At 39.2% G+C, this 23967-nt stretch overlaps 1 protein-coding gene across 1 annotated transcript in view; it reads right to left on the bottom strand.

Annotated features, from left to right (window-relative positions):
* LOC121279634 (filamin-B) overlaps positions 1 to 23967 on the bottom strand; it is a 175024-nt gene that overhangs the window by 46900 nt on the left and 104157 nt on the right. The window contains exons 12-28 of the mRNA XM_041190826.1: positions 22177 to 22313; positions 21463 to 21656; positions 19304 to 19417; positions 18605 to 18748; positions 17956 to 18079; positions 14206 to 14366; positions 14027 to 14117; positions 12128 to 12297; positions 11882 to 11999; positions 10398 to 10660; positions 9304 to 9901; positions 6712 to 6885; positions 5672 to 5834; positions 4904 to 5064; positions 4015 to 4182; positions 2077 to 2200; positions 1084 to 1240 (exon numbers count right to left, since the gene is read on the bottom strand). Coding sequence (XP_041046760.1) covers positions 1084 to 1240; positions 2077 to 2200; positions 4015 to 4182; positions 4904 to 5064; positions 5672 to 5834; positions 6712 to 6885; positions 9304 to 9901; positions 10398 to 10660; positions 11882 to 11999; positions 12128 to 12297; positions 14027 to 14117; positions 14206 to 14366; positions 17956 to 18079; positions 18605 to 18748; positions 19304 to 19417; positions 21463 to 21656; positions 22177 to 22313 — 3061 coding nt within the window. The remainder of the gene's footprint in view (positions 1 to 1083; positions 1241 to 2076; positions 2201 to 4014; positions 4183 to 4903; positions 5065 to 5671; positions 5835 to 6711; positions 6886 to 9303; positions 9902 to 10397; positions 10661 to 11881; positions 12000 to 12127; positions 12298 to 14026; positions 14118 to 14205; positions 14367 to 17955; positions 18080 to 18604; positions 18749 to 19303; positions 19418 to 21462; positions 21657 to 22176; positions 22314 to 23967) is intronic.

The following is a 23967-nucleotide window of genomic DNA, read 5'->3' as shown; positions in this document are numbered from 1 at the left end:
CAATATTCAGTCCGGAAGGCTGTAAAGTGCCTAGTCGGAAGATGGTGTTGTTCCTCCAATTTGCGTTGGGCTTCACTGGAACAATGCAGCAAGCCAAGGACAGACATGTGGGCAAGAGAGCAGGGTGGAGTGTTGAAATGGCAAGCGACAGGGAGGTTTGGGTCATTCTTGCGGACAGACCGCAGGTGTTCTGCAAAGCGGTCGCCCAGTTTACGGTTGGTCTCTCCACCCTGCTCTCTTGCCCACATGTCTGTCCTTGGCTTGCTGCATTGTTCCAGTGAAGCCCAACACAAACTGGAGGAACAACACCTCATCTTCCGACTAGGCACTTTACAGCCTTCCGGACTGAATATTGAATTCAACAATTTTAGGTCTTGAGCTCCCTGCTCCATCCCCACCCCCCCTTCTGTTTCTTCCCCAATAAATTATATAGATTTTTCTTTTTCCCTCCTATTTCCATTATTTTTAAATATTTTTAAATCTTTTATGCTCCCCCCACCCCCACTAGAGCTATACCTTTAGTGCCCTACCATCCATTCTTAATTAGCACATTCGTTTAGATAATATCACCAACTTCGACACCTATGTGTTCTTTTGTTCTGCCGTCTGTGACATCTTTTGATGATCTGCTTCTATCACTGCTTTTGTCTACAACCACACCACCCCCCTCCACTTCTCTCCCTCTCCCCATCCACCACCCCCCCCACCCTTAAACCAGCTTATATTTCAACCCTTCCTGGGATTCATGAGGACTCGAAACGTCAACTCTTCTTCTCCACCGATGCTGCCAGACCTGCTGAGTTTTTCCAGGTAATCTTTAATTGCTGTTGGCTAAAATCGGTTACATTGCAGATCAGACTTTCTATAAAAAAATTATAGGCTATTGCTATCAAAACATAATGAGATGCTGATACGGAGTTTAAAACTGCAAGAACAGACATTAATTATCATATTGCTGCACAAGCAACCAGGACAACAAGCTTAATTGCCTACTTTCCATTGGAGGGGAAATATCTTAAACTGATGCAGCTTACTATAGCCCCACATTCATCCACTATAAAAAGGAAACAATTTAAAACCTACAGTTACATGTACTGAAAGGAGTCCTTCTCCAGCATCTTTGGCATCAATGGTAAATTCCACAGGTAAACTAGCTTGTACACCAGAAGAATTAAGGCCTGGTCCACTGGCTTTCACTTTGCTGGCATCATGAGTTGGCAGCACCTTAACCCTGAAAGGACTAAAACAAATACATACAATAAAATTAGTCTGACATTCTTTTGAATGATTGGAATGAATTATGGATATTACTACCAGCTTGTTATATTTACCATCAAAAAAAAAATTAAGATGCCTGACTGTATGCATTTAAGAAAAACAAAATGGAAAATACTTTAATCCTTGTCACACTGATGGATGTACATTTTTATTCCCAAAACAAATTGCACACCTTAAGTCCACTGAAAGATGGATGTTTGGTTAATATGTAGCCAGATCATAATGCTGTTGTAGCAGTTTTGCTTGGCACTCCAAATACCAGAGAATTGAAAAAAAATGAAAAAAATGAAACTATCCAAATTGGACTATGTATGTGGACACAATTGAATCAAAATTTACAAAAAACATTTTTCATGGATGCATATATGAACAAAAAAAGTATAAGAGTAATGATGAATATGCCCCTATGGGATTAAAGTTAGGCTAGTAAGCACTTCAAATATGAAATCTTAACAGTCAAAGAAAGGATTATTTAGATGGTAAATAGGAGTGCAAGTACAAATGAAATTAGTCAATTAAATTTGAGATCATTGTTAATTTCCCAATAACATGAGGCAGATTTCTGTTAAGTCATGCTAATCAGAGGAATATATTAGTGGAACACGAACTTAAATCAGGACAATTATTTCCCTTTAGAACACTAGAGTGTGGTTTTCAAGCTGTTGTATGTTCAGACATTGGATCAAGGATTCATTTTCTTAGTGTTTTTACAGAAAATGCAACAATTCTATAAAAAGAGCTAAGATTGACAGCAAGATGCCCTGCACAATTTATTCTTGAGGTTTAAGTTTCTGATACCTGCGAGGAATGTCTTCGTCTCCATACTGGACAGAAACTGAATGTGACCCTTCAAGTGAAGGTGTGTAGCTGACGGTGTAAGTGCCATCACCATTGTCAATAACCTCAGCAGGCTCAATTATGCCTGCAAGAGAAGAGATGAAAATACCAAAACTCTTGCATATCATCAGTCCAAACCAAAAAAAAGGACTATGCTAAATAAAATAACCCCATGTGTTTTCTTTAATCCAGAGTCAACTGTACACAAAAAGCTGGTTAGTCTTAACACAATGCTTTGCCTTCTAACAGTACCTAATGGTGCAAAACCTGTAAAGCAGAGAGTCAATAAAGACCATTTTACTAGCTTTAGTAGATTTTTCATGTTAAGCCATTCAAGAAACTATGAGTGCAGAGGAAAGCAATATCCATTTGGAGCCTTGTACTCATGGTTCTCAGTGCAGTTAAGCAAATATTTCACTACTTTAGTCCATATTAAAATTACAGAATTACTCATTCAAAGTTCTTATTTTAAGGTTTGCTTTGAGCTAGAGCAGCACTGAAAGTAGGTATAGAAAGGAGACTTGCAATATTGTGCACCTAGTGTGCTGCCTGGCCATGAATCAAACTCCCCACAGTTCTATTCACCCCTCAGTAAAATCTCAAACATTGCATAATGGAAAAATCAACAAGAATCTTTTTACATCTTTATAAAATGTTGACATTGTTACTTGTTTGCAGTTATGTCCTCCCAAAGTCCAGTTCCTAAAGAGTTTCTGTATTTAAATGCAAATACTAGCAAGCATAGTCCCATTTGGCTAACATTTTTGCTACAGGCTTTGGAGTATTAGAACACTCTCATGAGAATTATCCTTTATTAATGGGAGTAATGCAGCCCTAAATTTAAATCTCAAACATTGCAAGTGAAAGCTAAAATTCATAAACTGATTTAGAAGTAAGCTCACTTTAAAATCAGCCTGTGTTGACCAATTAGAAGGCATTGAAGCAAACCCAAAACAAAAAAAAAACTTTCAATGAGCAAAGGTTTGAAAATAATTTCCTACCGGGTCAGGTATGCGGTGTCAAAATTTATAACTAATGGAAGCTGTGAAGCAATCTGCTCAAGTCATTCAGGTTTCTTCAAAAATTTAAAGTAGTATGTCCAGAATTTAAAATAAATTTTCAACTGGGTCATGCAGAAATTTGTCAAGAAATGTAGCAGAAACATGCAATTATTAAATACTGATTGCATAATTGTTTTCATCTTAGGTCTAAGGCAATCTGATTAGGGCTAAATCTGGAGGGGCTACAAAATAAATGGAATTAGATTTTAAAAATCCTTTATACAAAATTAACACAACAAGACCAGGTTAGAGTGACAACATGGAAACTAAAATTCTACAGGAAGCATTAGGTCTAGCTCTTTGGCTCTTAATGTAAAAGCAGACAGGACCAGCACAATTGTTCCCAGCCGTTTACACCCACCACCTTTCTTGCCTTGTTGAGGTTAAGCAGCTCAAATCCAAACCTGTCTCACTGTCATCTTCCTTGGTCTCTCCTTTAAAGAAGTCTGTAATCGTTTTCAAAGGACTGCGCCATGGTTGGGGCTGTGCCTCACCAACTGGAACAGAAAACCTCAAACTTGCAGCAAAATCTGAATAGTCGCTGAGAAAGGTGACAAGTGATGCCCTTGCCAAAAGACCACAGCAGTTCCTAGCTGTGCATGGGTCAAAAACTTTAAGACAATACGCAAATAAAAATTCCACTTCTAGCAAAAGGTCATACAAGCATGTACCTAGCACACAAGCACAGTACATACAACTGAATTATCATTCAACCTTAAAAATTTATACCAGGAATCCTCACCCTTCCAACCCAGGAGTATACATTCATGTGTAGACCTACACCTACACAGTGTCTTGGTCTTTAATCAAGAGTTAGTAAAAACTGTCATGACCTTACCTTTTGGTCCTAACAGAGTTACATGAAGGGGAGCTTTTCCAGCCTTGCTACAGTCCACTGTGAAATGTTGTGGAACTTTGGCTCGTACTCCTGAACTCAGCCCAGGCCCACTACACTTCACTTTGCTTGGATCCACAACATCTTTGACTGGTACCTTAAATGGACTACCTACAAAAAAAAGGATACTTCAATGTTTCAAACTTTGGATCATTTTAAAGTGGTAATTTAGAAAGGTACAGGGATTTCAGTTTTCACAAGGATAAATATTGAAATGGACAATTAGATAAATGCATATTTGATTTTACAAATGTAGTATCCACAAATCTAAATATTAAATTACTGTACAAATGCATTCCAATCCACCTTTGAGGCCTTCTTATTCCCATGATCCAATCCCAATTTAAGAACATTTCAGAGAAAAAAACGATTCAATAGTAAAATTGACTAAAACAGTTTAAAATTTAAATCCATTGGAGAACCAACTTTTGAAGCAGAGATTATTTCAGGAAAATTTTTACTAACAAATGAATTACAATCAATCAGGGTTTAGACAAATTTGCCACCAAAAGATTTACTGTTATGCAGGCAGAGGCAAAATTTGTTCCGATTTGTTGATACTGATATTAAGATTTGTATAGAATAAATGCATCCTGAAATAAATATATATCTAAAGAGGGGAGAGGTGAACATGGCAGTTGAGTATCTTGGGAACATAAATGCACAGTTAAACAATAGTTTCCTTCCATGATTGGAGTTCTGATATTATCTGAAATAACAGAATGACCTAGCTATTTGTCCTGAATTCAATACCCATGTAACACAAAGCTAAAGATTACAGTTTTTGAAACAGTAGTTTAACAATGAGTAAATCAAATTTAAACAGGCTTACCAGTTATGTGCTGCCCTCCATAGGTAATATTCAAATCATAATCTCCAGGGGTGTAAGGGGTGTATTCAACACTGCAGCTGCCATCTTTGTTGTCCTTACAAGAGATCTTTGCCTCTGAAGGTCCTTCAACAGTAATCCCAAGGCCACCAGTACCTGCCCCTCTATCACAAGATTTCCAGTTACTAGCTTTGTTAAGATTAAATTTATTCTGTCAAACTACAAATAATTTAAATTCTTTTCAGTGCTTTACTGATATGCAAATTATATTACAACTTTCCCACTAAGCAAGTTTGATGTAGTGCCATTATTCAATCTAAAATTAACTTCACTGCCATGGAACAATTTAACAGTGGTGCAGACTTCAAACTCTCTTCCTCCTACCACAAATCAACATAATAAGGTGACCAGTAATCAAACCAACATCTAGACCCAAAAGAAATAGACAATAAAATATCTTAAATTAAGGTTCAGTAAATAAATTGCAGTCATCAGGGTTTGTGGGTCACAAACATTGACCTCTATCTTGATAAATATTATAAGCCTGTGGAGAATAACTGTAGATCCTCTATATATGCAAGCTGTTTTATCTCTTGGCAGTCAAGAGTCACCGGTTATGGATTCAACCATGTTTGTGATCAGGAATGAGGGGAACTAGGATGGTGTTAAGGGACTGTCATTGCAGTGAAATGTATCCAGGTCTCTTCTAATCCAATCCCTGAGCTAAAGATATCAAACTTTCCAGAGGGTAATTAAGAAATTGAAGATTACCTTGTTACTACAGAGAATTTATTCAGTTTGTTGGTCAAGCCCTCCTGAAGTCCAGGTCCACTTGCTGAGACACGTGACGGGTCACATCCTTCTGTGACTCCTACCTTGAATGGGCTATTCATAACTGGCGCATTGTCATAGGTTACATCAACAGAGTGCATACCTGCACCAAAAGGAAAAAACAATTTACCAATGAAAGTTGAGAGGTTAAACCCTTATTTTGTTCTAATACTGGGGGTAGGAAGAAATTCATTTCACTTTTTAAAAAAGTTTTTGCTGTGATAAATGTTAAGAAAAAAGTGGAACATAAGAAATAGGAGTACACTATTTGGCCCATCAAGCCTGGTCTGCCATTCAATACAATCATGGTTGATTTTTGGCTTCCACTCCACTTTCCCACTCACTCCCAAGATCCCTGGATTCCCCGAGACAAAAAACTGTCTCAGTCTTAAATAGGTGTTCAATGATGAAGCATTCATAACTCTCTGGGTAGAGAATTCCAAAGATTTCCAATCCTCTGAGTGATTTCTCACTAGTCCTAAATGATCAACCGCTTATACAGAGATTGTGCTCTCACCTCCCCAGCCAGGTGAAACAACCTGTGCATCTAGCTTGTTGAACCACAGAATCTTGTATGCCTCAATGAGAACACTTCTGCTATGGCTACTGCCAAAGTAGTTCTTTGATCTTAATGTACTCGTGGACTGAACTGAAGATTGGCTATAGTTTATGATTGCCACTGATTAATTTTAATCTGAAAATATAACTGAGGGTCTCTGGTCAGAATTCTTAAAGTAGCAGCTATTACTACAATGTTGGTATGGAATGTAGCAGTTTGTCTAAAATGGTCTTGTTTATCCAAAAATTGAGATAAAACAGTATGCCAATTTGTCTATTGTTAATCTGAACCTCCTAAATCCTTTAACTGATGAAGCAGCAAAGACACAAGGACATATTATGAAGCCAGGTACTTTGAAAAGAATGAAGACTCCTAAATCACAAGCCTTCTGCATACTAAAACAAGTGACTTTGCGTCATACCTTTTTCATATGGAGTGTATTCCACTGCATATGTCCCATTTCCATTATCCTTAATCAGACAATCGGTGCGAGCTCCTGAAGGATTTATGATGCCTGCTTTGATGTGGTTTCCTCCCATCTTGGTCAATGAACTCGCATCCACTGTAAAGTCAGTTGTAGCATCACAGAAAACTCCTACAAAAAGCAATGCAGCATGAACTAAAACCCAACCAAACAAAATTTGACCATTATTGCCCTGGCTGCTCTTCAGTCATAGCTGCAATGTGTTATGGATGAAACTAATCACATCTGTGCATTCAAGGTCAGCTAATTTTCACAAATCAATGTTGGAACTAAAGTTTCCCTGGACTCGGATATCTCTAAGGGGTCCTCTTCCTTGACTGTGTAATAACTTTTGCTAAACATCAACACAAGGACTCCAGGGTCCACAAGGGTCAGCTATAATGGCTCTGAGCTGCCAAACATTTAGTATCACCGGCAAAGCAGCCGTTCAAAGTATAAGGACTACCTGCAACCTTGAAGCCATGCTGTGCTTACTTATGAGAAAACCAGCAAGAGAAAGTTTGTTTACAAATATTAACTCTACATTTTAAAATGCATCACCTAAATATGGAGTGACAGATCTAACACAAGAACTCAAAATTCCCAAATATACCAAGATTTTTATGCCTGGGTTCCTCACATGATTACTCTAAAAATTGAAATTTACAATTGATAGAGTCCAATTAGCAGAAGGTCGAGACAAAAAAAAAAAGGAATTTTTAACCAAACTACAATAGGTAAATCACTCATCTGCTTAATGGTGCTCATACAGAAAATTCCAGAAACTTAAATTTCAATGCCTAAACTGTATGTGAACACCATAATCAGGGTACAGAAATATTGCACTAGCAAGGCATGCTGGCAAATTCTACTTGGGAACATAGAAACATCCCATACCTCAGTTACTGGTCTTGCTTTTTGGAATTTGCTGACACTTCACTTAGACAAACTACCCATTCATCACCCACCTCGGAAAATATTTAAGAGCTGTCAGCTTACTATCCCTTTTCAGAGAGTCCATGTCCCTTGGTTAGAATTTGGTGTCTGTCAATTTAGGATTTGATTCAGTTATATTCCTTGAAGGCCTTATTGACGATCCTTCCCGGGTTTCTTAACCCATCAGATGCCTGAACCCAGATTGTGTAGCTGTCTTCAGAAATGTTTTCAAAGTCAGTATTGCCCCCACTTTTGAATACAGAGCAGAATTATACACAATGCTCTGTAGTCAAGCCAGTGCATTCTACAAAAAATGAACTATTATCCTTGTCAGAATAAGGTTCAACCTACTATATAGCCAAATCGTTAGCCACTTTACTGCACTTAGTGGTTCAATCCACCAGTAATTAGCATTTATGCCATTTAATCTTGAATTCCATTATTACCCTTATCCATTCTTCCCCCCATATGACACATCTAGCAGTGGTTAGCATAACCTTAAAATCTTTAGTCCTCCATTTAGACCAGCTTACTCCCAGTTTTGCAAATTGGTGATTAAAGAACCCGTACAGTATATTTGGATCAGATTATCTCTATGGTAGCTTCTTTGCTTCAAATTTAAGGTAATTTGTTCCCACTGCTTTTCCAAATATAAATTAAAAATGTATATTAAAAATATTAGATAGATCATGACTAGTTTATAGTTTTGCATACTGATTACAATGACATTGGAATTTTAGCTACATTAGATTTTGTACAGCTGCAAGTTGTGCACATAAGTGGGAATTGAGATTTCTTGCCTCAGGTAACTATAGTTCAGATTGAAACTTTTATGTAGTCAGCTCCACACAATGATCATTTTACAGCCAGTATTGAAGTTATCTATAGATGAATGCTATTTTTTAAATGACCAAAATTTAATTTGCTAGTTAAATTTCAGAATTAGAATAGGGTTAAACAAATAAAACATTGGGTACAGGTAAATGCTTGTCAATTTAATTCATGTTCTACCCACAAACCTGGGAACATTTAATGCAAAAGGGCAGTGAAGCCCCACTAGGCATTGGTCTGGGCTCGGATAGCATACTTACCTCTGGCTCATTGATTTGATCACAGTCCAGGATATACTACAGTGTTAGTTAACCACATTCAAAAGATGACCAAGTCTCCATCTGACCTCAAAAGGAGGAAGTAACAGATCCTACAGCACTTGGCAAAGAGCAGCAGCAAACCTGTCATGACTGGCACTCCACAACTATCTCTGAAAACAGATAACCTGGTGGTTCTTGCCATTGCTATTGTTTGTGGGTCCTTGCTGTGGACAAATTGGCTGCTATAATTACTTAAAGCAGCAGCAAGAATTCAAAAGTACTTAATTGTGTGGAAATTGCTTTGAGATATTCTGGGGAGTCAAAATATTTGTATAAATGCAAATTGGCTATTTCTAGTTATAGCTTCTACTCAGGAGTTTAACACTTTCATACCACAGCAAGCTATAACAACTTTGCATGTGCATCGGTGGTTTGGGGGTGGTACGTCAGTGGGAGAAATATCAAAGTAGAACAATGTTACTAAGAGATCTTAAAAATAGCTGGAGAAAAATAAAATACTTACCACGTCCTTCGATTCCAGGTCCATATACTTTTACACCACTTGTATCAACTGCTGGGTCCACCTGCAACTGTACTGGAAATTTGGGCACAGATTGCCCTCCATACTTCAGTGCAATTGTGTGTAGACCTTGCTGAAGTGGAATGTAGCTGACTGTGTGAGTGCCATCACCATTATCCTGAATATGGGCTTCAGCCTGAACACCTTTATCTGATACTGGTTCAATGGTCAATTGGCCAGGACCAGCTTTTGAACAGTCAACAGTAAATAGTCCAGCTTCTCCAACTTTAGCATGTTCCAAACCAGGACCAGAGGCAATAACTTTGGAAGGGTCAAAGGGCAATTTCACATCTGCCTTGAATGGAGAGCCTGGAATGTGAACTTCTTCAAACAGAATATTAATAAGATATTCACCAGCTTCGTTTGGTAAATAAGAGACTGAACAAGTTCCATCCCCATTGTCTGAGCACTCAATTTTGGCTTCACATGGACCTTCCACAGTGAGACCCAACCCACCAGTGCCGGCTCCTTTGGTATCTATGGTGAACTCGGCAGATTTGCCGACAACACCACTTACAAGGCCCGGCCCATAGGCCTTTACCTGCAAAAGAAAATGTTCATGGAAATTATCAAACCAAAATTTTAATAATGCCACTGAAACAAAGTACTGTCAGATAACAATCCTACAACTTTCAGAAAAACAAAGACAAGTCAAAGAAAGATGGATGCTGCCATTACAAGTAGAGAGCTAAAGATTTCAACCACCCTGATTCACAGGTTCAAACTTTGATACAGCATAAACTATTAATGAAGTAAACTTTACTTAAAATACTGAACAAAATAATGTTCAGCATCTCAACCAGGATAGCTCCAAAGTGATTTTTGTCTTAGTTATTCACCAAAAAGGGAGCACTTAGTGGTTTCAACTGAGAATTGCATTGTAGCGCCACTTGATTTTACTTAGTCCTAAAAAAATTGAGCACCTTGACTTGTTCGAGCCTTCCTCAGTTCCTAAATTTGGTTTCTATATCAAAGAATCTAGAAGCTTTAAAAAAAGGTAGAAAACACCACAGTAGAAAAAAAACTGGATAACTGACCTTTGAAGGATCTGGAGGTAGTTCAGCTTCCACAGTGAATGGGCTGCCTACAATTGGATTCCTGTCATACATTACATCTACCATGTATAGTCCTTCTTCCTTGGGGATGTACTTGGCAACACAAGCATCCTTACTGGTAACTGACTCCACCACACAGGGCACAGGTTTCTGGGAAGGGCTGGAGATCACCACATCCACTTTACCTTGGCCCCCTGCTCCCTTTGTGTTTATGGTGAACTGCTGATCTTTCCCAACTTCTACTCCTAATAATGGGAACAAAATTGATTTTTAAATAATGCAAACAGACAACTATGAACAAATTCAGTTTTTTGGGCAGTTACCATTGTTATTTACTTATTCTTTTAAAAAAAGATTTCTATCTAGTGTACATCATCATTTTTCCAATCATGCATGCCTCCACCCCACAACTGGTTGGTGCGTGGAAGATAGACAACACCTGATGTTACAAAATTAACTCTGCATTCATCTCTAAATTGATATTATTGGTAGTGTTTGTTTCTGTAAGAAACTAGATAAGGTAAACAATGGTTAGCATCTGAAAGAATTATTGATAGCAAAAAAGTATTCATTGCAAAAATCAACCTCATTAGCATCCTGAAAAAGTCCTGAATGCCTAATCAAGAGCCTTCTAACAGTGAATTGTCCTTTAACAGAATTTGGGAAGATCACAATTAATAAACAGACATAATGAGCACATTAGAGTACTATAAACTAGCAGAAATTCAAGAACAGAACAACCAAAACAGATATTTGGACATCACAAAAAGGTGGTCCAAAACAAAGATATGATGTGAATTTTAGAAATCCGATATAAAGAAGGGATTGCAATTGCTTAAGAGTTGCATTTTTGTTGGGTTTCCAGTTTTAGTCCAAAGGCATACTAAAAAGACAAAGAATAAATGAAAAACATCTGGAACAAAATGTAGTAGAGAAAAGCAATGCAATAACAGTTCAAGTGCAAAAAACAGTTAGGAGGAAACTGAGTGATAACAGCAATAATGGCTGAAAAAATGTTAAATGTATAATGCTGAAATAGCGTGTGCATTAATATTCTATTCCGCACTATAAAATATTGCTTTAAGGATATATCTGTGCAGACTCAGTTAAGTGTCAAGAGATAAAGTAATTTCAATAGTGTCATGTTTCTGTTGGGCAATTCAGCAGGATGTGTTAGGCCGTGTAAAACCTGAAGCAAAGATGAATTGAGATATAGGATAATATTCAGGTCCTTAAATCAGCATTCACTTTTTTAGTAGTGGTTGAAAAAGGAGATTGATGAGACTTATATACATTAAGTAATCAACTGGAATAAATTCTATTAGCACCTGGACTAAAAGTGCAATTTTAATGCATATGATAAATGTGAAGCTTTTAGTACTAAAGCTGAATCTGCACTGTTTCACTGTAGCATTTAAATAAGTTAAAAGCACAAATACATTTCTTTAGAAATGATTTATACATACTGTTCTCAAGACCATTAACCATGATCTTGTTCATGTCAAGTGGGTATGCTACTTCTATGTTGAAGGGACTCTTAGGAATTGGATCACCGCCATAGGTCACAGCAATTCCCATGTTGCCCTGCAAGTACACACATTAGAATAGCACTTTGTTTACTTTGCACAACAGGTCATAGCAGTTGTCCAAATAAATAGCTAATTAGAATCAAGAAATAATGTTAAGTACAATAGGTGATCACTAGCACCCACCTGCTGTAGTGGTGTATACTTGACTGTCTGAGAGTAGTCATAATTGTCAATTATTTCAAAATCACAGACAGCATCTCCTTTTGCAAGTCCACTGAAGCGTGTGTGAAGTGGTGCCTTCCCAGCACCCTTTGTAAACACAGTGAAATGGGTTGGCTTCCCAAGTTCTACTCCTGTCCATTGAAAAGGACATATTACTCATAAGGAGGTTAAAATTATGCAATAGTATGTACTTATGGCATCAGACAACAGATGGGGAGCAAAGATGGAGAAGGGGCAGCATGCCTGAGGTATGAGAAATGTGCACTGTAAATATCCCCATTCTCTAGCAAACTGCGTCAAATAGTGTTAAAACATTCCACTGAACAAGCACATTACCATTGATCCCACTCTCTCACATAATGAGGTTACTCACTTGAAAGGAGGTCTGCGCTTCCAGCAAACCAGAATTTGCCAATGAACATTGGAATAAATGTGTGCTAGCAACAAAGTCAGTAGCACTTCCAAAAGACCAAAATCATGATAAACCAGTATCTTGCCATTGGAGAATTTTGCAAATGGATAGCCAAATTAAGCATAAAACACTAAATTGAGCACAAACTTCAGCCCAATATTGCCCTCAATCAAATCAGTTAATTAAAAGCATGCAGTGCCAAAATCCCCACTAATACAAGAGAGTGTAAAAGGAGGAATAATATATTGGATAACCACAACAACCAAGAACAACATGACATTTACCATGGACAAATATGGGCATTGCATATTATCCCTCCAAGGAAGGTTGGTTCTCTTCTACATTTTGAGATCAAGAGCAGTATACACCACAGCATGGTGAAGTTGAATACCAATTTAACATCTGCTTAGAAGTACATTGATTATTCACAGTTGCTTCCTGCAGAGATCTGGAATGTATTTTGAGGCTTGCTCAAGTAATAGGTATTACATAAAAAGATCAAAATCCACAAAAACGTACTAGGCAAACCAAAAGCAGACAGAGTCTTTTGGCACAGGTTAGCTTTCTTCAACAAGAACTATATAGTGGTTGAAAAAGGAAAAATCACCATGGGGGTTGGGGGGCACAGAACAGCACTGCTCTAAAACATAAGGAAACCATATGGTTAAGAGACTTTTCAGATTTATCATGTTACATTACTCAATCACAAAGACATATGGAGCTGCCTATTTTGAACAATCAAGTCATGCACTGACGTAAATAGCCTTTTAACCATAATTATTTCATACTGCATTTTTGTGGCAGTCTAAATGCTCAATATTTCTTCACACCACAGAACCACCCTTAGCTTCAACCACTTAATTTGGTTGCCTAGTTTTTAAAGATTGCAACTTGTGGCAAACACTGAATATGTTGTGGAACCAAAAATAATTCCGTAGTGGTACCTGACACTTCCTGGCAGTGGACATACATCAAACAAATTGAAATCTGCATTCTTTTCCAGGACTACAACACGCAAGAAGTTTGCAATTGACGATGAAGGAGGCTAAAATGCCCAAATCAGCTCCCCAAATTGTGTTTGCTTAAAGATATCTTGCATAAGCAAAGAGTATTTTCAGGCCGAGTCATTTTAATTTGATCTTAAAACACAACTGAATCTGAACAATGGTTCAGAGATCAAGAATAAAAGCACAAAACACTCTGCTGCACCCTACCTTATACTAAGTCCCAAGATACTATACCATGTTTACTTAAATGCTTTGGAGAGAGTTTAATACATTATTGCATACTGTTACAAATTGTATCTCGAGTATTGCAGCATGTCAATACCAGCAAAAAAATGAACCCACTTGCATCTTAACATCATTTAACCAATAGTACCAAAACAGGCAAAGATTTGAATTTAAGAGATAAACTGACCCACAAAATGATGAGATGTTGACTCTTACCAGTTTTATTTAATCCTGGACCATCAGCCTTAACTTTGCTGGCATCGTGTGACGGATCCACTTTAACTCTGAAAGAACCAATTGGAATTTCCTGTTGAAAAGGATGGTAGATTAGTTGATTACACAAGGCGCAAGAGTCAAGCTGTAAAGTTGGGTAGCTTTAGTTACAAGATACAAACCTGACCAGCAAATAGCACTTTAATGGTGTAACGCCCAGCAGCTGGTGGCATATACTTCACCGTGAAAGTATCATTAGGATTGGTAATTATGTCAAATTCGATGTCCTCCTCAGATTCACTAATTACACGAGCATCACATTTTATGCCAACACTGACATCACCTGAAAACAACGTAGAAAAAACTCATGATTGGCCTTCAAATCACTGGAAACACATCTGCAAACCTCTGATAACAAAGGAAAGGTTGGACCCGAGAGAACAGTGCAGCAAGTTCAGGGGGAGACAGTTTGGAGTGGGCGAGGAGCAGGGAAATTAATATAACTGTTATCATCCAAACAGTTCTCAATGAAGAAATTAAGAGCAGGTTAAGAGGCCAGAGGGAGGAGCCCAGGTACAGGGAAAATACTCGAGGCAGATGAAAGGATCTGTTGGACAGGGAGAGGACTCCTGCCTTAAGAATTGAGCATGGAGATGAAAGTGACAGAAGAGTTCAGCCTTGTGCCGAGCCCAAAACTCAGAGGTGAGAGTGTAAAGGGATGAAACCAAGTCCTTTACTGAGTAAAGGACTTCAGCAGGGGGGGGGGCGGTGGGGGGGGGTGTTGTGGTGGTGGTCAGATGGAATAGTGAATACACAGCAAGGGAATAGAAGGGATGGAGTCGGAGGACAGGAAGAGGTGGAAGGTCCCAGATGACTGTTGGTGTGAGTTGTTGGAGCTTATGTTCATTAACACCTGAAAAAAAAAAGTTTAAGGCATTGATGAGAAGAATAAAACGAAACTATGTGCCAGGACAGCTTTGAGATGGTGTGAGTCAGTGCTGCTGGAGAGAGGTGGAGCTTGTACATATGGCAGCTCATGGCACTGCGTGGAGATCTCAGGATGCATCAGGAACAGCAGTCCGAGGAATGTTGTATGTCCCAGAGATACCTGTAATCCTGGGTGGATTTGAAACTTGAGGGATGGAACTTCAGTTGGAATCCAAATGGGGTAAGTTGGAGACTGAGACAGGTCACTGAGGAAGGGAATATGGCTGTGAAAGCGAGTTGTGTTGAACACCTCATCAAATGACAGGAAAGAAATGGAAAGCAATGAGGATGGTGAACATGATGAAAAAAGACAAGAAGTCCTGTCAGAGAGAAGAGCAATAGTTAAAGATAGGCAATTCCTGGAAGTGGCAATGAATTAAACACCAAGATAAAAAACAAAATATCACAGGTGCTGGAAATCAGAAATAAAAAAATGCTGGAAAAATTCAGCAGGTCTAACAGCATCTGCGGAGAGAAAAACAGTTAATGTTGAGTCCAAAACAAAAACAGAATTACCTGGAAAAACTCAGCAGGTCTGGCAGCATCGGCGGAGAAGAAAAGAGTTGACGTTTCGAGTCCTCATGACCCTTCGACAGAACTTGAGTTCGAGTCCAAGAAAGAGCTGAAATATAAGCTGGTTTAAGGTGTGTGTGTGGGGGGCGGAGAGATAGAGAGACTGTGAGGTGGAGGGAGGGGGGTGTGGTTGTAGGGACAAACAAGCTGTGATAGAAGCAGATCATCAAAAGATGTCAACCACAATAGTACAATAGAACACATAGGTGTTAAAGTTAAAGTTGGTGATATTATCTAAACGAATGTGCTAATTAAGAATGGATGGTAGGGCACTCAAGGTATAGCTCTAGTGGGGTTTTTTTTATATATATATATATATATATATATATATATATCTCTGACATTGGAGGACTTTACAGCCTTCCGGACTGAATATTGAATTCAACAACTTTAGGTCGTGAGCTCCCTCCCCCATCCCCACCCCCTTTCTGTTTCCCCCTTCCTTTTTTTTTCCAATAAATTATAAAGATTTTCCTTTTCCCACCTATTTCCATTATTAAAAAAAAAACCCACTAGAGCTATACCTTGAGTGCCCTACCATCCATTCTTAATTAGCACATTCGTTTAGATAATATCACCAACTTTAACACCTATGTGTTCTATTGTACTATTGCCGTTGACATCTTTTGATGATCTGCTTCTATCACAGCTTGTTTGTCCCTACAACCACACCACCCCCCCCTCCACCTCTCTGTCTCTCTATATCTCCGCCCCCCACACACACACCTTAAACCAGCTTATATTTCAACTCTTTCTTGGACTCGAACTCAAGTTCTGTCGAAGGGTCATGAGGACTCGAAACGTCAACTCTTTTCTTCTCCGCCGATGCTGCCAGACCTGCTGAGTTTTTCCAGGTAATTCTGTTTTTGTTTTGGATTTCCAGCATCCGCAGTTTTTTTGTTTTTATATTAATGTTGAGTCCATATGGATTTGAAACGTTAACTCTGTTTCTCTTTCCACAGATGCCGCCAGGCCTGAGTTTTTCCCCAGCATTTTGTTTTTATTTGATTTCCAGCATCTGCAGTATTTTGCTTTTTCATCTGTAAACCCTTTGCTGGTATGAAAAATTCTCCTAATTATCCTTTTTCACCCCCTCCCAAATTATAAATTTTATCCCATTCTTTAATATTGCACAATTCTGTACAAGTCTGGCTTGCTACATTTGAGTGATGATGCATCTGTATCTTGGCTAATAATAGTCAACAGGTTATTTGACCACTGCTAGGAATCGAAAGCTCAGCTTATCCTTAAATCAGATATCAGAGATCCCACATGCAAACCACTTAATATCAGTGAGGGGATCAGGATTCCTGCCTGATTTTCCTCTTCAACATGGGAAAATTAGAACTAATTTTAATGCTCCCTATAGCCATCCTAACAAAGGACATGGACTTTAGATGAAACCAGAGATTGTCCTAGTTTGGTTAATATTTGGACAAAACAATGCTGAAAATTCATCAGTTCCTTCACTCATCTTCCATGGACTGCGTAATCTGACATCCTGATCAATTAGTTTAGGATAATTTAAGTTTAACAGATATTCAAAAGGAAAAAAAGTTTTAAAGCTAAATTTTGCTTTTTTTTTAAAAAAAAAACTATAGGCACCACTACTATCCTAGTCTATTCAAAAAGGAGAGCAAATTCAGGATCAAGAAATACTGGACAATACTCAGGCTTGGGCGGATAAGTGACAAGTAACATTCATGCCACATACATGGCAGACAATGACCATCTCCAATAAGAGAATCTAATCATCGCATGACATTTAATGGCATCACCATCATTGAATCTGCACTATTAGAATTCTGGGGACCAGCCATATGTTTATAGCTACAAGAGGTCAGAGGCTGGGAATCCTGTGGAAAGTATCTCACCTCCTGGCTCCCCAGAGCCTGTTCACCATTTACAAGGCACAAGTCAGGAGTGTGATGGAATACTCTCCACTTGCCTGGATTGGCACCCCTTCCACAAACATTCACTCCCTCCACCACCACCAGTGGCAGCAGGGTGTCCCCTATCTACAAGATGCACTGCAGCAATTCACCAAGGCTCCTTCAGCAGCACCTTCCAACTAAAGCACCATTCCTTCACTGTTGCCAGGTGAGAGTCCTGAAACTCCATTCCTAACACTGCGTGTACCTACACTTCATGATTGCAGTGGTTCAAGGTGGTGAGACACCACTACCATCAAGGGCAATTAGGGATGGGCAATAAATGCTGGCTCAGCCAGCAACACTCATGTCCCATGAACAAATAAATAAAAATACAATTAGTCAGTCCTATGGCATGACCATAACTAGAAAATTAACAGTGCAGAACAGTTAATGGAAACAAGAAGTTAATAGCATATATTTTCTAGGCCTTTTCCTTACCTTCCCCAGCTTCTGTGCAATCCACAGTAAAATGAGTCGGCTCATTAGCTTTCAAACCAGTTCTTTCGACACCTGGACCAAAAACCTTGACCTTTTGTGGATGGCTCCCCTGACCAATATTAATCTAAGGACAAGTTAATATAGAAAAATGAAACAGCTAAGCAGTCAGTTTAAACATGCCTGTGCTTTACATAACTCCATAGATAAATATACACTTGTGTGTGGTACTGAACAAGAGTCACAATTGATCCCAAAGGGACCATAATCCATTTCCTTGAAGTTCTGTAACAAAGAATGTGCTTTAGACTAATTTCAAATTTAAATTTAGTTTGGGAATTTCCCAGGTAGCAGTCAGTTCAGTATAACACTGGACCAGAATAACAATGTTAGAGTTGGTGAATATGAAGAACAACAACAACAACAAATGTCTTGAAACCATATTTAATCAGAAGTTAGTCTTGACAAGTTTAGCACATCTGCACAAGGAAAGATCTAGAGTGTAAAATAACTTCCACATTGTTACTTTAATTTTGCATTTAGTAGCACTGTTTTGCAAAGCAACAACATTCAGACATAAGGGAGGATCAGCATCTCCCTACTACATGCAAGATTAATGGAATGAGAGAGTGAATACCAACTCATCGCTTACTCTGAATGGGCTGTTGGGAACATTGACTCCTCCCCAAGCAACTGCAACAGTGTGTTTGATTGGCTTGGTAGGAGTGTAGCAGCAGTTTGTTATTCCATCGCCTTTATTCTTTACTTGAACATTGATAGGAATACCCTCTGAATCCTACAAAGTAGAGATACAAATAGTCACTAATGGAAAAGCTTCTTTTGAATAATGAGGTCTTATCACATCAAAATCAAGTAGTGTTGTTAAATGCAGGATTGGGTCACTTCATGTGTTGTAATTTCAACGATTCCACCTTCAGCTACAGGAGGAACTTCAAGTGACATTTAGTTGTGGTCAAGGGCTTGAAGTTGCAAATCCAAACACAAATTCAAGACGAAAATGGGATCCTACTTCTCAAAAGAGACACTCATAGCAATTGGAAAACTCTTCCTCCTCCTCCTTTCCTTCCCCCACCCCCAACTATTGTACTACATTAATTGTATTATGCAGCCCCTGATCTAGTGTCTGGGGCCAATTTTCTATTGTTACAAAAAATTACAACCAAAGTGTTATTGACAGCACAGAACATTTCAATAACTAATTTTCCATTGTCCCTGCCAATCAATGCAATTTAATATAGATCATACAATAAATGATTATTAGAATAATTGTGTTACAGCTGAAATGATCTTGAAAATAGTGGACAAAATGCAGAATTGGTTCTTCTCTTACTTGTGCGTAAATTTTCAGTGGAGCCTTCCCAGCATCTTTAGCATCCACTGTGAACTCAGCTGGTTTGTGAACAATGCAACCAGTTTTCTCCAAGCCAGGACCATAGGCTTTAACCTGCGAGAAGGGAAACACCACATCTTGTAACAAAAATGCCATTGTTCAGATTTCTCCATTATTTGAACCATATATTACACTGCTGTCATTCAAAATATCTAATGACATCTTTCAGGATTACTAATTAGCTTAAACCAGAAACATCAACTCTAGGGATTTGTGACCTTCAAGTTTATAATTCAGTGCCTTTGCACTTTGTTGATCTTGAACACATGGCACTAAGCATCTTCTACATTGTAAAATGCAGCTTAATGCCATTTTCTACATTGGATTGCCTGTAATAGCCAGATGAATAGGCTGTAACAAGATGAGGGGAAACCCTGGGTCAGATATAAGTCATCAAGCACCCACAGTAATTAAACAAAAAATGACCATGAACAAGCTAGAATAAAGATATGAAATAGGTTCTACATGGAAAAAAGAATCTTGGCACCAACATGTCTCCCAGCAGACCTGGTACTGTGTTGTTCAAAAAGCACTGCAACCAACTTGAAGTGCTGGTCATTCTGGAGTACCAGAATTTTGCTTTGCTAGTGAAGCAACTTGTTAACTGTGGTTTTTAAAAATGAATATACCATATGGATTTGATCTCAACTAAGGTAATTAGCCATGGTCTACAAGAGGCAATAGGCATCTGTTAGTCACCTCTCTCTCTTTATCTATCTAGTTTGAGGGGCACCTCTCTGCATCAAGTATGAGGCAAGGAGACAGCCCTCCATAGACTACCTTAGAACTTATACCATGGTTATCAACTCAAAAGAAAATGCCATTTTTATAACTAAGACAGACATTTTAAACAAATATCACAATTGGTAAAACCATGTAGTTATTTCTGACATCTAAAATTTAGATCGACTACCAAGACCAAATGAAGCTTTTGGTGTCTGTATACCTCTGCAAACCTGGTAGGAAAAAAAGTGATGGAGCATAACTGTCATGTCCTACTCCCCCCTCCCCTTAAATCCCACCAACCCTCCAATCAACTAAATTCTAAGTTTCAGTCTCAAAGTTGTGGAATGGCATCAAACAGAAGTTAGGCCCTGACCTAAACTAGTTACCTGAAATCATCCAAGAACACTGACTTAGACCAGTGGCCTGGACAACCTCCAAATCCAGTGGCCAGAAGGTGGTTCAACAGTAGCATCCTCTCCCAAGCCAAGCCAACATGCCCAGCATAAAAGCATTTATCACTCAAGACAGCTCTGCTGGACATGACATGTTATTCATATGCCAGAGGCCAGACTCCCAAAGCAACTGTTCTACTTGGAACTCACAGGAGACTCCCAGGACAACAGCACAAATGCTTTAGGAATGACTTCAAAGCATCCCCAAAAACTTGTGGCCTCTCTAAAAGAGGATTCATTTGGGGAGTTACCAAACAAGAGACTGTCAGGGACATGCAGAGGTGAAGTTGAGGCTTTGGAGAGAGCACACAAACCTCCCAACTCATCTCCTTGACCCCCTAAGCACCACCTGCCCTGCAAGAGTCTATGGATTATGCATTAAGCTTATCAGCTGGGGTAGAGTGCTGCCAGAGCACTGCTCTGGCATTTCCAGTCAGGGCCCAGGAGAGGGGTTGCAGATGATTCCAAGCACCAAGGCCCAGCAGCTAGAGGAGTCCAGGCTCAGCATCTTAAACAGTTACCATCCACACTGAGCAGCTAGAGCTTAGGGCCCAACAGACTACTTATGAAACTTGAAAGCTAAGAGCTCCCATTTTTTGAAGTCAGTTCATCAGGGCAAATTTACTCATGGCTGTGCTGCTGTTGGGGAGGGAGGCTGTTGGAGGGAGGGATAAGAAAGAGGTTGGTGGTAATGGGGGCACTAATATTTTTCATTTGCAAGTACATAGTTTTGCTAACTTTTGAGGACTCAAAATGACTAATACAAGAAAACATGATAGAAGATTTAGAAATGATATGGCCAAGACATTTTTAGAGCTCTGACACTTCAAAATTTGGTACTGTGCTCCCGCTTAGAACCCATCAAGCCAAGTGGAAGAAAGTCGTCCTCAATCCCAAGGGACTACCCAAGAAAACACTTGCCTTATCAGGATGGAAGGCACTTGATGCAGGTTGGATGGTGGCCATGAAAGGACTGTCCACGATGTCCTCATCATCACACAAAACATGCACTGCATATTCTCCAGGTTCCGTTGGCCAATAGCTTACATTACAGGAGCCATCACTCTTATCATCACATTCAATCTTAGCTTGAGAGGGACCCTCTACTGCAAAACCTAAGAAGCACACTTGCATTAGTCTTCCAACCGTTGTAGTTTGGAAATTCAATAAAAAAAAATCTCAAACAATATTACTTGTTGCACAATTCTGATCAATGAGAAATTGAAGTTTCCTTGCATGTTGAGAAAAATATTTGGTCCACCTACAACCAGATGAGCTTGTCATTTGCCAATAGCTCACCTTTTCATTCAACTTTGATATTCCAGTTTTAGCAAGCCAAAGCCAAATTAACATCCTTTGCTTTAAAAAAAACACTGAAGTTGTACCACCATAGCACAATCTCAGAGTACCCTCTAAAGCAAATTTGAAATGAAATGTATTTGCCAGGACTGAAACAGTTTGTGGTTAAAGATATAATATCCAGTGCAAGGTGACATGATCATTTTCTAAATGGAGCTCTTGGAGCAGGTTAGTCCTACAACTTGCCAGTATAGAGGCACCACTTGGTCCCAAAAACAACTCAATGGTTATCATAGTATTTAATGTCAAAACATTTTGCAAAACAAACAGCCTTACCTAGCACACCAACATCTGTTCCAATAGTTTCTACTACAAAGTCTGCTGACTTGCCAACAACTCCTCCGTCAAGGCCAGGTCCCCAGGCTCGTATTTTTTGAGGACCTGCTTCAGGTCCAATCTGAATTTCAAAAGGACTAATGGAAGAGAAAAGATTTCAATGTGTTGAAGCTGAAACAACCATTACAAAACTATAGTCATTTGGACTGCATGTCTGTAAGCCAAAGGGTTTAGCATTGCTTATTCTTCAGTTACATTTAGCATGGTTAAGAATGGTCTTTTCTTTCTAAATTCACTCATGGAATGTGGGCATCACTGGCTAGGCCAGCATTTACTGCCCATCCCTAACTTCCCTCAATAAAAGGTGGTGGTGAGCCGCCTTCTTGAACTGCTGCAGTCTGTGTGGTGTAGGTACATTCAATGCTGTTAGTAAGGGAGTTCCAGAAATTTGACCCAGCAACAGTGAAAGAATGGCGATATATTTCCAAGTCAGGATGGCGAGTAGCTTGAAGGGAATCTCCAGGCAGTGACATTCCCATGCATCTGTTGCCCTTCAAGGTGGCAACGGTTGTGTGTTTAAGATGCTGTCTAAAAGAGGCTTGACGAGTTCCTGCAGTGCATCTTATAGATGGTACACACTGCTGCTACTGTGCGTCGATGGTGGAGGGAGTGAATGTTTTGAGGATGGGGTGCCAATCAAGCAGGCTGCTTTGTCCTGATGTGGTCAAGCTTTGAGTGTTCTGGGAGCTGCACTCATCCAGGCAAGTGGGGAGTCACAGTCCTGACTTGTGCCTTGTAGATGGTAGATAGGCTTTGGGAAGTCAGGATGAGAGTTACTCGCCACAGGATTCTGAGCTTCTTGACCTGCTCTTGTAGCCACAGTATTTATATGGCTAGTCCAGTTCAATTTCTGGTCAATAGTAACCCCCAGGATGTTGATAGTGGGGGATTCAGTGATGGTAATGCCATTGAATGTCAAGGGGTGATGGTTGGATTCTCTCTTGTTGGAGATGGTCATTGCCTGGCACTTGTGGTATGAATATTACTTGCCACTTGTCAGCCCAAGCCTGGATATTGTCCAAGTCTTGCTGCATTTGGACCTGGGCTGCTTCAGTATCTGAGTCGCTGCAAATGGTGAACATCCCTACTTCTGACCTTATGATGGGAGAGAGGTCATTGATGAAGCAGCCGAAGATGGTTCAGTTGAGGATATGCCAGAATTTAAAATGTAATTCATGTAAACAACGGGAAATTTTAAAAAATAATGTTTCACACAAACGTTTTACATTTGACTAAAGAACTTGTGTCCAGAAGTTAACATCCTGCAGCATTTTGCTTCAGTTGGTGTAGCTATCAGCTCTTCAAAGTCACAAGTAATCATTTAAGGATGAATCAGGAACATCAGCTTTTTTGCTAACAGTACATCTGTTACTCAGTAAGGGGGAAGTTTATTTCAAAAATATCCTACAGCTTTCATCTAGGAAAGAGGGAGGGAAAGATCCAGGTTATATATGTTAGATGAAATACACAATAGTTTAAGCTGTAAAGTATGTACAAAGTTACAAGTCGTGGGTGGACGGAGGAGTGTGAAACAAGGAAGTTTGCTTTGCTTTGAGCCCTTGGGAGGTTTCAGCAGTTGTTTCTTAAAGTTTGGTACTCACGAAAAAAGACTAAAAGGATTGGGGGTTTTGGGGATGAATGAATGATCAATCCAGGAGCAGACTGCCCTTACCAGTACCACTGGATAGAGAACAGTATTTCAAACTTAAAAAATGGTGTAATTACATTTTA

The sequence above is a fragment of the Carcharodon carcharias genome, chromosome 7 (assembly GCF_017639515.1).
Source record: "Carcharodon carcharias isolate sCarCar2 chromosome 7, sCarCar2.pri, whole genome shotgun sequence".
NCBI classification, from domain to species: Eukaryota; Metazoa; Chordata; class Chondrichthyes; order Lamniformes; family Lamnidae; genus Carcharodon; species Carcharodon carcharias.
The sequence above is the reverse complement of the archived record's forward strand: the minus strand, read 5'-3'. Positions and strand labels throughout refer to the sequence as shown.